This window comes from Podarcis pityusensis, assembly GCF_964106645.2.
Source record: "Podarcis pityusensis genome assembly, chromosome: 14".
Taxonomy (NCBI): Eukaryota; Metazoa; Chordata; class Lepidosauria; order Squamata; family Lacertidae; genus Podarcis; species Podarcis pityusensis.
The window spans coordinates 16,616,722-16,631,710 of NC_138039.1; the positions used below are offsets into that span (position 1 = coordinate 16,616,722).

Below are 14,989 nucleotides of genomic sequence, written 5' to 3' on the forward strand. Positions count from 1 at the left end.
CTTTAAAAGCCGATTGGCCGTTGGAGCCGCCGCTCACGGCCAGCCAACCAACCGACGACTCGGTGATCTGTGCCCAATGAGCGCAATACAAGGATGGGGTTTGGGAGCGGGAAGAAGGGGCAAGATGCCTGAAGCGCGGGCGGAGTTTTTAGCTCTCTCATTGATAGGAGTGAATTGAAGTGCAGAGTCTTTGAGGACCGGGACATTAGCAAGGAAATTAAAATGCTTGTTTACAAAGCTATTGTATTACCAACCTTACTGTATTCTTGTGAAACATGGACCACTTATAAACACCATCTCTAACTCCTCAAAAGATTCCATCAACGGTGTCTCCGAAAATTGTTACACATCACACAGGCGAACTAATACCAGAAGCAAAGATCACCAGTGTTGAAGCAATGATTCTTCAACATCAACTTCGTTGGACTGGTCATGTTGTGTGGATGCCTGATTATCTTCTTCCAAAGCAACTACTCTATACCGAACTTAAAAATGGAAAGCGTAATGCTGGTGGTCAACAAAAGAAGCGTAAAGACTGTCTCAAGGCAAATCTAAAAAAATGTAGCAAAAACACCAACAATTGGGAAACACTTGCCTGTGAGTGCTCCAGTTGGAGAACAGCCTTTACCAAAGGTGTCATGGGTTTTGAAGACACTTGAACTCAGGACGCAAGGGAGAATCGTGCTAAAAGGAAGGCACACTTGGCAAATCCACGCTGTGATCAACTCCCACCCGGAAACAAATGTCCCCACTGTGGAAGGATGTGTGGGTTCAGAATTGGCCTCCACAGTCACTTACGGACTCATTGTTAAAACTGTGTTTATGGAAGACAATCTTACTTGGCTACGAGTGATCACCAAAGAAGACTGCCATTTCATATATCTCCAGCGCTCATTGGTCTGGAAGAAGGCAGCAAATGGCAATGGCCTTTAAGGTTTAAAGAACCCTAGTCAGCTTCTCAGCATTCGCTTCCTTGGGGCCGGAGTGTAATTGAAAAGGCTACAGGCTAAGTTACTCTTAAGAGGTTCACTTTATTAGGATTCATTTATTTGTGAATTTTAAAACGTATACATTGCTTTTCTTTGTATGAAACTCAAGCGGCTTGCAAGAAACCACCCCATATATAAGGAGGTATTCAACTAAGTTTAATTCAGAGCAGACCTACTGAAATTAATGGACCTAACTTCGTTATATACTTCAAATCAAACTATCCATAGGACCAGTTAGCCATAGTATTTATGCCCTTTGTCAGTCCTTTGTAAAGCCTTTAGATGCAACCGTGGGGTTTTGAGGGAAGGTAGTTGCAATACAAATTATTCAACCCCCATTGCAAATCAGGTTTATTATCAAAATCTACACACTTTCAGCTGTTTGCAATTAGCAAATCAAACAAAAGCAATTGAAATAGCTCAACACAACGGATACAAACAATGAAGCCCTTGAGACAACACCTGTTGTATTTGTGCTTTTGGGTGAGATTTTGTTCAGGGGGTTGAATAATAGTGAGACTGGAGAAGTCTGTGTTGCAATTTCAGCTGAATTTGGGGAAACCACTTGAAGCATCCATTATGTTGAGCCATTTAAATTGCTTTTGTATGATTTGCTCATTGCAAACAGCTGAAAGACTGTAAAGTTTGATAATAAACCTGATTTGCAATGGGGGTTGAATAATTTTGATTGCAAGTGTAGATGATAGTGCACTGCTAACAGTTTGGATGTGCAACACAGATTACCGTATACTATACAATATGCTCCCCCATCACCCTTTTTTCCTCAAGCTGCAGATATTTCTTGCTGTCGTCAATAATCCAGCCTTGAGTGCCATAAAATTTTAAACTGAATTGTAACAAAATGGTGTTCAGTGAAACTCCTGTTCAGGATTCCCTTCAGCGAGCCATGGCCCCTTGTACAGGATGCTCTATTTCCCCTCATTTATTGGTTTCTCTTCAATCAGCATTCTGTGGGCACTGTGCATTCTTGGTCCTCATCAGGCTGTTTTTGCGGAGCCCCCAATAATTTTTCTTCTCCAAAAGACTTATTGTTCTTCTGCAAACCTTGGGAACCCTCCAAATATATCGTGCATAGGTGGTGCCATTTTGGCTATGTAAGTATTGGAGCTCAGCCCCAAACATTAAAATAGGTAGGGTAACTTGAAGGGTCTGTAATTTAAGGATGGGTGTTCTCCATTACACAGATCTAAGTACATAATACTTAGAGGACTTATTTCCCCCCGTTCCACTGAGGTAGCAGTTCAAGTCATATTCCCAGTCAGAAGAAAATCTATCAGTGCTTAGGGCAAAAACGACAGCAAACACATGACTTAGACCAAGGATTAGTATGTATTTATGCACAATCATAAAAACAACTTTACAAGTTGAATTGAAAATTGAAAACAGAAGAAGTTAACAGCTTTTGTATATTATATTAAATAACCCAAACACCTTTTCCTTTTCCAAAAATTGGTAAAGAATAAATAATATAATTTACAATATGGTACAAAAAAATAATCAGTTAAGGACAGGCATTCTTGCTTTATACATACACTATATATGTATATTTATTATCTATAAAACAAATTCACATCTCAAAACAAGACAGAAAACCTTTAGATGATATGGCTTAACTATTATTAAAATATACAGCAACAAAGTCTGCTGTCAAACCCACAAGCTCTAAAGCCAGTTATCACATTTTGGCAACTAATGATAACTTACTGCTGTAGTGCTTGCAAACGTTTTCACTTGTTTAGCATTTACAGATCACTGGGGAGTCTGGAGAATTGAGTTTTAAAAAGGGCTCGGTAACTCAAAAGTGCAGTATTTTCCTTACAAATGTATCCAACTTCTGTGTGTGTGTGTGTGTGTGTGTGTGTGTGTGTGTGTGCGTGCATGTGATTAAAAAAGTAAACCCAAAATGAAATACTAAAATCCAACTGTCAAGTCAAAAAGTCAGTGGACAAGACATCTTGGCTGATATGATTTGACCTAAGTTGATGGCTGGAAAGCATTAAAGATAGGAGAGTGATAATGAAAAAGGTTGTGTAATGCCAACTTTAAACAACTTTGCTTTAAAAAAAACAACCACCGTGTTGTTTGGACACAATTCATAGGGAATTTGCTCCTCCAAAATTTTTGTTAATTTCAATGGGCTTTGTGGAATGAAGTTACTGTTAAGTTCTGTGCTAGTGATTACAGAAAAATATTCAGAGGAGTTAACTGGCCTATCACAATGCAATGCAGAAGCAATATAGGCACTCAGAATCTGGCCAATAAATTAGGTTGTATTCTTCTTAATTTTTTTATCAGGCTAGGAATATTAGTATCTGATTCCCAGTGCCCTATTCTGTGGATCTACAATAGTGATGGGGAAGCTGTGGCCCTCCAGATGTTATTAGATTCCAACTCACACCAGCCCAGGTAGCATGGCCAATGAATGGTCTGGGATGATATCAGATGGCGTCCAACAACATCTGGAAGACCAGAGATTCCCTATCCCTGGTCTACAAGACATATTTTTCTTCACTGCATATATACTAGGAAGTAGACCAATTTATAATACACCTGTTAACAAACCATGTGATAGCAGAAAAAAACTGAAGCATATAGTTTTTCAGGAACCTCACTCATGAATGGAAACTAGCTATATCCACAGAACAACCTTCTCTCAATGCCTCAGGCAAATGTGAAGGTAAGGCAAGAGGACAATTCACCTTCAAAGTAGTTGGGTCTGCAGATAGTTTGTCTCAAAATACATTTCAGCAAGTTTCAAACAAAGTAAAAGTTCATTATTAGTTCAAAGTGGCTGAAACAGTACAATTCAAAACCAACTCCTGCATTCAAAAAGTCAGTGGCAGCCCTAGAATCAATGTTGTGTCTCAAATGTATGGATGCTTTGGTAACTCAACACCAGAAAGCTCCAAAATGGACACATTACTAATGCTTCATTGAAGAGTAGCAGCAGTTACTGACTCAAAGTTAAACATTATTATTGTTTTTTTATTTCAAGTGCACAATCTTAATTGTTCATGTAATTTTATATGCAAGATAAAAGGCCAAATGGCCAGTGTTTATAATCTTTATGGACTCCTATCTTTAGAAACTGGAAAGGTGATTAGCAAGAATTTGGAAACTGAATTTGCATGGGGAAAATACTTTGGGAGAAAGAGGAGTTGATATAGAAACTTTACTACATAACTGTTTAGAATTGGGCAATTGGCTCCTTGTTCTGTGTACTTTTCTGATGCTCTGGTTCTGTTTCAGGCAACAAAGGATATTAAAATCTGCAGGCCTCGTCATTGATAAAAATAACTATGACACAACATTCCATCTTTTCTCAAACGGAGGAAGCTGGTGGCAGAAGGTAAATCTGTCAGCACACAAGGGACAAATTTGCAGATCCCATTAAGCTGTAAGGCTGGTAAATAATCTGGGCACATGGAGGGATTCATAAGCTTGCTACAAATCCATCCTTTTAGTAATAGGAGGAATGGAAATGGTGTGGCATAAGAGACTATAATCAAAAAGAACAGATGTTTCTGAACTATACCCCCATCAGTCCCAAGAAGTATGGCCAATGGATAGGGGTGGTGGGAATTGCAGTTCAGCAACACCTGGAGGGCCAATGGCTCCCTACATCAGAAACAGAATGTTAAAAATGATTTCATTAAAAAACCAACCCACCCACACCTGCAGACCTATAACGAATTAACATAAATGTCCACAGGCAATGTCTCATATGAACAAAGGCCTTTTGTGGACGATAGAGCTGATAACATTTCAAGGACGGATCAGAAAATGGGCTCTGCCTGAAATGCTCCTGCAAAAAAAATGCAGACAGGTAGAATAAACATGTTTTGGCACAGCGGTATCTAGGCCATGTTGCTAAATGCATAATCAGAAATCACCATACACAAAGAGTCCAAATTTTCTTCTATAATGAAAAGCCTTCACACACTCACATGAATGCATCATTGCATTTTACAAAACATTCTGTCTGCTTTTAGAAGAGAATAAGCAAGCCCCAGCACACAAAGAGCTGTATGGTGCCTTCCAAACTGCTGGACCACTAGTCTGATAATCAGTAACAGGGGATGGCAAGAATGCTTTTGCCCTGAAGTATTACAAATGTGTGCTCCTAAGTAACCATGGCAGAATCCTAGAAAGAGGGATTATTTGCAAAAAAACGACAATAATGTCAGGGTAGGACAATGCTATGATAATCCCACGAAAGTATACATGATTCTGATATTCTCCTACGAAAACTGAAGTTGTGGACAGTTTCCTGTTCAGGTGATGAGCTCAGCCATTCAAGAGATGAACACAAATATAACACAAATTAAGTCTTTAAACCTAGGACAGCCTCTCCAGTTCTGCAAATATGCAGAGCTTGGAGATATACTAGCAGACTGCTTGACTGCCCTTGAAGATAGAATGATTCAGGAACAGTTTCAGAAAAGGGGTCCCGATTCCGGTCCCAGAAATGCAGGAACCATTGGAGATTGGCAGTGACTTTTAGGTCCCTTTGCCAGGGAAAGTCATTCTGGTGAGACCACCTCACCACTGTGGGCAGGCTTCTAAAGTCACCTTCCCGTCTAATGCTTGATAAAAACAGTAAAGGGTGAGGGGTTATTACCAGAGAACAGGTCATGTTTGCAAAGCAGAGTTCCAGCTAGTTTTTTTTTAAATCTGCTTAATTTCACACTAGTATTGATTAAAGGTTTCCCATTACCCACAAGTAAATAGCATATCCTAAAGAATGCAGTTTATATAGGCTTTCATGAAGGAGCTGAACAACTTGAACTGCCATGTGGGAATTGACTTTACAAAAGTGGAATAGCAGCTTTCTCACCTCATTTGCTGGACAAAGTAAAAGCATTACCTTTCTACTGTCACAGGAAAGAGTACTGTAAAATGCTTCCTGCTTGCAGAATTCATAAGATAAAGCAAGTGAATATTTAAAAGGGAAGGAGGAAAATATGCAGAGAAGTTAACAAGGGGAAAGAGAATGAATTGGGAGTGAGGTTAGAGAGCCTCCTGAAAATGTTTCTATTCCTCAAGAGAAAAATGGAATATAAGAGCCCTTGGGGAGTAAGACCACCTTTGCATCAGGAAGTATTTGCTGTAAAAACTAAAGACTAAAAGCAAGCAAGCAGAATCAGTCAAAGGGATGCTGGTTAAGGTGGTGTGCATATATTCATGTGCCCACACATGTGCACAGGCACACCGGCACACCACACCCATCTACAAGAATAAGGAAAGGAGCATTCTTAAGGGGCTCTCGGATCCTACTCCAGTTTTTCTTTCTAAAGTAGGAACAGACACAGCACTTTTCACACCATGCTGGAATGTTGATGAATGTGAGTGAGTCAAAAAGAATTCTGGTAAAAGCAAAGTGGTATTAACTGCTGCCTGACAGGAAAGTGCAAGGAATTATCCATCTGACTGACTGGTCAACAATGCCAATTGTGATAGACTAAGAGAGGAGTATATTTATTTATTCATTATTTTTTTTTAAAAAAAAGATTAAAAAAATAGCATACCATCTTATCACCCCCACCCTCCAGCTTAAATGCGGATATGACAACAAGGGTTTGGTTTACTGTATAAAAACATAGCTTGTGGGATTTCTTGCCCAGAGCATAAATCCGGGGCTGTCTTGTAAACTCCACTAGTACTGTAATCAGCTTACACATGTCATTTCCTATAATACTGCTCCCAGTTGTATTGTTCCTAGCATATTGCACATTCCAGGAACTGTAGACTGTTGAAGACAACACTGATCTTCTTATGAGGCATGCTCTAATCAGGACAACAAAAGTATCCACTGCATAGCTATGACATCACTTCTCTCCAGATTACATAGCTAGTTCAATGGTTTCCACCAGCCAGCTGGGTGAATGTGCTCACTGAGAGAGGTCACCAATGGGAGGGCCATCACTTCCTCCATCAAAGTGGATCTCTCGGCGGTTTGGCTCAGGTATTGACAGCTCCTGGGCAAGGTCGTTGAAACGAGATATGTAATCTATACTGTTCTCATTCATCATGCAAGCCAGCTGGGAATCTACTATCTAGAAGCAAAGAAGGGGATGGGGGAGAAAAGAGAGGGTAGGTTATTTACAGTTTAGGTCTTGCCACTTTTGCTTGGCCATATCAGAAAGTCTGGAGAAGCTAAACTGAACATAGGCCAGGTTGGGTGTACTCAGCAGGGAAAAGTAAATCCTGGATGCTGCACTGAGCACATCCAAAATCTGTGCTATGACTACACTCTGCAAATTATTCTGCCTATAATGCTCGAGTTTAGAGACTCTGGAGAGCAAGACGTACAGTGGGTCATGAGAAGAAACTGCAGATTTGTGCATTTTATTATGTTCCAGCAAGGGGGGCGACCCAAATGTTCAGGAAAAAAGGCCACCCCTAAGCTGTGGAACTCCCTCCCTGCTGTGTTTGACACCTGCATTATGTAGTTTTCATACCACGCTGAAGATGCACCTCTTTAACCTGGCCTTTGATACCCAAGATTTTCATTTTAGGACCCACCCCACTGCCTTGACTGTAATCTGTTTTAACTGTTTTAAATACTGTATTTTAAAATCATTGTAACAAGGTGAGTGGCAGGCAAGAAATCAAATAGATAAATACATTACAGTACTAGGGCAGAGTTCAGGTGAGCAGCTCACAGCTTTGGAAATCCTGCTAAGTCAAAAGCTCCCCGAATGCACAAGAGAACCCACAAAGCGGAGGACTAGAACTCTTCTCCCTGAGGGAGCTGTGTTTGTATGTGGGTTGGTGGTGATGCTGTGCATTGGGGAGCATTCCAAAGTTATTGATGTAATCTGCCTCAGGAAGCCTATAGTCTTGAATGGTGGCTTACAAATATGTGAAATAAATGAAAATTAATGGGAAATGACAGCAGAGCTCGTCCTAAGTCCTGCCGCTGCAGAACAGCTATGGCCAGAAGAGGAAAAGGCCATTCTTTCTATACCAAACAGTTATGAGGATTCCAAATCTAATAAACCCTGCAAATTAAAGCAAGTGGGAGGATGCCTTCCTCCACTAGGGGAGATCAAAAAAAGAATAGAGAGATTACTGGAATTCTCAGTTTTGTGTTAAATACTAAATAGGAAAGGCTGAGTCACATGCCGAACCCGCACATCCATTCATCTGTTCAGTGCACTCTCCAGCAACTAAAAAGGGAAGCAACTGCAGTTTAGCAATCCTGTGTCACCAGCCTTGGTCCTATAATTAAATGGGGGGGGGGGGGGAATTCCTCTCCTTAGCCATTTCCAACAGAACAAATTAGCTGGATTGCTAATTCATTGTGCAAGATCCGGAGGTTTTCCCTGAAGAAGATGGAACTTCTGTTGCAGCAATTACTGCATTTTTCCATTATTGCACTCAAAACCAGTATTTTGCTGCTGGGAAATACCATCTTTTCCATTATGTACATAGGGGATGCTGACTTTGCATCAGGATTTGTGGATTTTTCCCTTTCAAACGTTAAAATTCAATTATAACACATGCTTTGATTAATTACCTGGAAAGGGGGAAGTCTGGAAAAATACTTCTATGCTAAGTGTCACAAGACTACTATCCCTCTTTCAGCTGAAGGCTGGCACAGCATAGCACCAATTAAATATGGACGTACCTCAGCTACATCTGCCAGGGACCGGGACACAAAAGAGTCCCGCGAGTTTCCATCCAGCAGACTCGGTCCCAATAAGGAGGTGCTGCTTGTGTTACTACTAGTAGAGGTTGGCAGCATTTTCCGTCCCTTTTCTGGGGAAAGGAAGCTTGCTGTAAAAACAAAATGATAAAGTCAGCCAGTCAGTATTTTAATTGCTAGGTTTGAGGGATGGGGGAGGTACAAAGAGCTTCCTACAAGCTATTTACCCACTTTTTAACATATAATCAAGATGTGTGTACCTGATTTAACTGGGCTAAACCCTAAAAAAAAATTACCTCTTCAACTGTAGGGGATGCAGAATGTTTTGGACATATACTAGCATATCAATATGCACATCATTGGTATATTATTATGTACCTCATATAATACATTACTTGATACTGTAAATAACACAATTTTTGATTAGGAAAAACCAACCAAGCAAACCTTCAAGTTTCTGGCAAGACAAGTAAATAAGTGCCAATATGCTCAGCTTTCAGAATTGGCATTTTGAGGATTCTGAGGGCTGGTTTATGGGCTGATTGTGACTCTCTTTGTTCATTTAAAGACTGCATTTGGATAGTAGCTACAGGCACTGCTAAATATAAGATTAAACAGTAACAATCAATAATGAAATAAAAATTCATGGATGAGGGCCAATAAGCTGTATTTGAATCCTGAGAAGATGAGTGCTCTTTGCTTGGGTGGTTCTCTGGGAGAGGCAAACCACCCATTTTGGATGGGATGGCACTCCGTTTGAAGGAGGAGGTGCATATTTTGAGGGCATTCCTGGATACATCTCCATCACTAGAGGTCCAAGTGTCCTTTGTGGTTTGGAGTGCCTTTTGCCAGCTTTGTCTGTTTTGCCAGCAGCGGCTATTCCTGGACATGGACAGCTTGACATGGATAGTCCTTGTCTAGGTAACCTTGAAGCTGGATTACTTCAATGAGCTCTATATGGGGCTGCCCTTGGTCATGATTTGGAAGCTTCTGCTGGTGAAGAATGTAGCAGCCAGATTCCTGATGGGGGCATCTAGCCGAGAACATGTGACACAATTGTTAAAACATATGCACTTGGCTGTTCATCTACTATGAGACAGGTGCAAGGTCCTTAAATTAATTTATAAAGCCCTGAACTACTTAGGTCCAGATTACCTTATCAGTGATGGCCAAACTTGTTGGCCAGTGATGGCCAGGTGCTGAGACTACAATTCCCATCATCCCTGACCACTTGTCCTGTTAAGTTAGGGATGATAGGAGTTGTAATCCCAAAACAGCTGGAGGGCCAAGTTTGGCCATCACTGGCTTAAATACTTCTATCCCAGCTCAATCACTGAGATCACCTGCAAGAGCACCGTTAGTTGTTCTCCAAGTTAGTGAGGCTCATTTGACAGCAACAAGAAATTGAGCTTCTAGTGTCATTACCCCAGTACTGTAGAATGCTCTGCTAATATTCAGCAGGTACCTTCTGTTTCAACCTTTAAGTGCCTGTTCAAAACTTTTCTGTGCTGCCAGTTAAGAAAATATCATTTTGTGATAGTTAACTGACCTCATATTTTAAACTTTCATATGGTTTTATGTACAATTGTTGTAAAATTCTTTTGTGAATAGTAGGACAGGGATAGCTCAGTTGGTAGAGCATGAGACTCTTAATTTCAGGGTCATGGGATGTCGCCTTATGTTGGGCGAAAGATTCCTGCATTACAGGGGGTTGGACTAGATGACCCCCGAGGTCCCTTCCAACTCCACAATACTCTGTTTCAATAATTAATTTTATAAATACAATGAAGGAAACAGTATTACAGTGGTGCCTCGCAAGACGAAATTAATTCGTTCCGCGAGTTTTGTCGTCTTGCGATTTTTTTCGTCTTGCGAAGCACGGTGTCGGGAAAGTTTTGGAAAAGCTTCAAAAATCACCCGTCTTTAAAAACCTCAAAAAAGGCTACCACGCCGCGTTCTATGAGTTGCTCCTCGAGGTCAAGTCGCAACTGTATTAACGGTGTTAAGAAAAAGGAAACAAACTTGCAAGATGTTTCCGTCTTGCGAAGCAAGCCCATAGGGAAAATCGTCTTGCGAAGCAGCTCAAAAAACAAAAAACCCTTTCGTCTAGCGAGTTTTTTGTCTTGCGAGGCATTTGTCTTGCGAGGTACCACTGTAGTAGGGGCAACGGGGGAAAGGTGTACAAAGTTACCGTTGTTTGCAACAGTGTCATAGCAATGCTGAGCTTGGATTGTGTCACTGGTACCATTGCTCCTGCCATTCCCCTAGCCTACCACATGGAGTGGCACAATCCCCGTGTGACTTTCACCCATGTTCATGAAAAAGTATGTTGACGTTTTTCACTACATTTAATTTAAGATGGGTCGTCTCTAGAGCATGAGCTTTGGCAATGAACAAAGCTGACAACCCCTACCCTCAGGAGAAAGAAGGGGGGAGGGGGGAGAATTGCAAGTCCAGTAAAAAAGTCCAGATTACAACCAATGTAATCCCCTGTGCAGTACTACTCACAAAATAAGCTGCTGAGGGAAGAGTCTGTGGAATCGTTGGGGTACCACTGTGGATCATGACTAGGAGAGGCAATCCAGTTCTGCTGGGGGCTGCAGGAAGGGGATGGAAGACTTTTTGAGCCGTCGCTGCCATTCAGCTTTGCTGGGGACAGAGGAACATTCTCGCCTATTAAAAGAAAGTGACCAATTCCGTATGACAAACAGTTGGAGACTGTGTCCTTAAGGAGGCGTGGGCATTGCACACAGATATGACTTCCTTCCTGACATAATCCAAACAAATGCTTGATGTGGGCCACACAGCAGACAAGACGTCCAAATTACCCCCTCCCAAGAGCAGCAACAATGGTCAACACAACTCCCTACTGCAGAACTTACAAAAACTTGTCCCTTGATCTGCCTGGCTTTGAATCTAAATGGGGCAATAGTGAGAGGCCCAATTTTTAGAGGCCTAAACAAGTGATATTCTCCTTGACTCAGGGAGGGTTCAAAGGATCTACTGTCAAAATTAAGATGCAATTCTGTCAAGAACATCTGCTCAGTTAAATCCAGAGAGTTAAAAAACAGCTCTGCCAGACACAGAAGTATGTGTAAAAATGCACAGCCGACTTTCAAGAGAACATTCCTCTACTAAAAATCCTGACAGAATCACAGCTGTAACAATTTTTTTGGATGCTTAACCACTGATTAGCTATTTAGAATAGTTTCATCTCTTACCATATTGACCAGAGCTGATTGCTATTTCAATGATAGAGTCACTGATCTGAGTAGCAGGTTCTCCTTGAGACAGAACATCCTCAGGGGGTCCAGGAAGAGAGATATCCAATAAAGCAGAGACATTGGGAGGAGACAAATGGGTACCAGAAGCATCAGATGAGGGTAGCGGAGGAGTGGCGAGACCATTCTGGAGAGAGGTTTTTGGCAGTTCTGGTAGAGAAAGGACAGGTGCTCCCTGTGGCAGCAAGCAGATATAATAATATTTCTAAGTCATTATTTGTATATTTTCTGAAATTGTTGCACTGCTGCTTTGCTTTTAAAGGCATAGGAATCAATCAAACTAGGAGTTAGCAATTCTGCCTATATTTCTTTGAACACAGAAAGCTTCCTAAAATTGAAGGATAGAACTGGTCCACCTTACTTAGCACCATCTACCTGCAGATGCCAGGGACTGAACCTGGGATCCTCCACATGCAAAGTGTGTGGCCAACCAACAAGCTATTGTCATGGTAAACTGCCCATCTATGCCCCTCTTTCCAATCTGGCACAGACATATGGTCACTCTAACTTCTGATTTTACAGATGGGAAAACTATACCTACGGATCAGAAAGCTACACAAAACTGGGGTCAGGGCAACAAAAAGTGAACATTGCCAACAAAACACTCTAGATGGTGGTGGTTATGGTGGAAATCAGATCTCCCAGAACTCTTGGCTGGCTGGCTAGAAAAGGCTGAGAAAGAGACATAAGAGATGGCTGTTTGGCTGCCTTTGAATCCAATGCTGTACTTCTGTAGGAAGCAAGTCACTCTTGAGATGTGAATGCTGGAAATCCCACCACTGTAGGCTCAGGTTATAAATGTGTGTAAATAAAACCATGCATCATAAAGACACCATAGCTTCCAGTGTGCCTTATTCCAAAGGAAGCACAAATCTGGGTTAAGTACCAAGACCCCTGGAATCTTACACTGCTAGAGTTATTGCCAATTGCTAGTGCTGCAGCAGTCACTATGCTCATCACCTATATATACCGTATTTTTCGCCCTATAGGACGCACTTTTTCCCCTCCAAAAATAAAGGGGAAATGTGTGTGCGTCCTATGGGGCGAATGCAGGCTTTCGCTGAAGCCTGGAGAGCGAGAGGGGTCGGTGCGCACCGACCCCTCTCGCTCTCCAGGCTTCAGGAAGCTATCCCCCCAGCCCGCAAGCTCCGGGAGCGATGGCAAGGTTGCACGCAACTTTGCCATTGCTCTCGGACCCGTTCTGGGGGCTGGGGAAACTCGGGCTTCCCCCACCCCCAGCCCCGCAAGCTCCGAGAGCGATGGTGAAGCTGCGCACAACTTCGCCATCGCTCTTGGACCCGTTCTGGGGGCTGGGGAAGCTTCTTTGCTCTTTGTATATATGCACGTGTGTGTGTGTGTGTGTGTGTGTGTGTGTGTGTATACACGTACATATGTACGTACGTACATACATACGTACATGCAGTGAGCACTTAAATCAGTCAACAAATACTACGTTTCTAAAGCACATTGAAAGCAGAGAGGAGATCATGTTTCGGATTAAAACAAGTGTCCCTATGGCTATCAAATTTTGTGCTGCCCTTCTATAACTGCCTGCAAGGATTTCAAAGTATACAAAGCCTGGTGGATTGGAATGAGCCAGTTGCCTGGCTGTTTCATGTCCCTGTCCTTCTATAAGAGAGCAAAGGGACAGCATTCAGAAACAAAGTTCCTTATTGCAAAGTGTGGAACCAAGCAGGAGGCAGGTCAGTGGACGCCAGGCTGACGTGTCTCCAGTTTTTGACTGCAGTAGCTTCCACAAAGACAATTCATATTCAGGAAAACATTGTGATGGACTGTGTCATTGCCTACGTCGTTGCTAAAGAGAAAGTGGGACTGAAACTTAAGTATGCCATTACAGCTATTGCTATAAAGATTGTAAATAGTGCCACCGTGATGCACTTATTACCAGTCAAGCAATATCACTTGATTGAGTTGTACAGCGTCGATGTGAGTGTTTCATCTCAAAGTGTAACTTCAACTGCTGACCACTGCTTCCCAGAAACTCTGCTAAATGGACGAAAGCTTCTAACAAGGTGCCTACATACAATTCTCATGCAGCAAAAGTGTGATGGACTGTGACCTTTAATAAACATACCCCAGGAAGCTCAACTCTGGGTTTCACATAAAACATTAATATGCAGCAGAAAAGAAAAAGATGTTTGTCACCCTGAAGGTCAAGTAGTTGTCAATCGAAAAGCTTGCATTTTACCTGGAAGCCATCCGGGATTGCCTCCTGCTCAGAGCATGGTGGTAGGCCAAGAAATGGAACCTGACACTCGCTGCTTGAGCCCTGGAAAGTGCAACCAAGAATGACCAAATCAGACTTTCAGGGGATGGAGAATACATATTTAACAAGGGCAGGCTGTAATGTGCCTGTTCCACTGCTCTCATGGGGTCTAGATTTATTCACTTCCCGCCCAGCAAAATCCACCTTGCCAAAGAAATCCAAATTCAGAATTTAGATTTGCTGAAACAGTTTTACGTATCATTTGTAACACGCTTGCCCCATGAGGATTTTCCTGCCAGAATTTTAGAACATGCTGGGAAAATCCAAGACACTGGATGGTATGGAAGGAGGGGAATGCATGGTTTGCAGGAGGGTTGGGGAACCCTTTTGGCTCCACGGGCCAAATCCTTATCAGGATTGTCCTTACTGGCCAAATCTGACAGGTACACAGGCCAGCCACTTATAACCTGATGTCAGGTGCTGCTGAACAAAGGAAGTGGTTTGCAATCTGAACTGAGCAGGATAAGTGGAGTGAAATTCTTCTGTTTGACTTTGTGTGCCTGTTGGGAATAGGCACGTGCAGTTAACACAGGATTTAATTTAGCCCATCAGGTGACATCACGGCCATGAGCCCTAGTCAGTATGGTCAATGGTAAGGGATGATGGGAGCTGTAGTCCAATGTCATCCAGAGTGCTACAGGTTCCCCAGAGGGGCAACGTGTTGTTGACTAGGAATGTACACAATGAAGGTAACTGTGTACTGCAGAGGACCCTAAGCTACTTGACAAATATTGTCCAGTTGAAAATGCCCTCTTTCTGG

General features: G+C 42.1%; 1 protein-coding gene across 5 annotated transcripts in view; it reads right to left on the reverse strand.

Moving 5' to 3' along the window:
• Positions 1-2,320: 2,320 nt before the first annotated feature.
• Positions 2,321-14,989, reverse strand: part of CRAMP1 (cramped chromatin regulator homolog 1) — a 44,229-nt gene continuing 31,560 nt past the window's right edge. For all 5 annotated transcript variants that reach the window (XM_080980122.1, XM_080980124.1, XM_080980120.1 and 2 more), the window contains exons 17-21: positions 14,152-14,232; positions 11,883-12,117; positions 11,170-11,334; positions 8,644-8,792; positions 2,321-7,066 (exon numbers count right to left, since the gene is read on the reverse strand). In XM_080980122.1, coding sequence (XP_080836248.1) covers positions 6,902-7,066; positions 8,644-8,792; positions 11,170-11,334; positions 11,883-12,117; positions 14,152-14,232 — 795 coding nt within the window. In that variant the 3' untranslated portion in view covers positions 2,321-6,901. The remainder of the gene's footprint in view (positions 7,067-8,643; positions 8,793-11,169; positions 11,335-11,882; positions 12,118-14,151; positions 14,233-14,989) is intronic.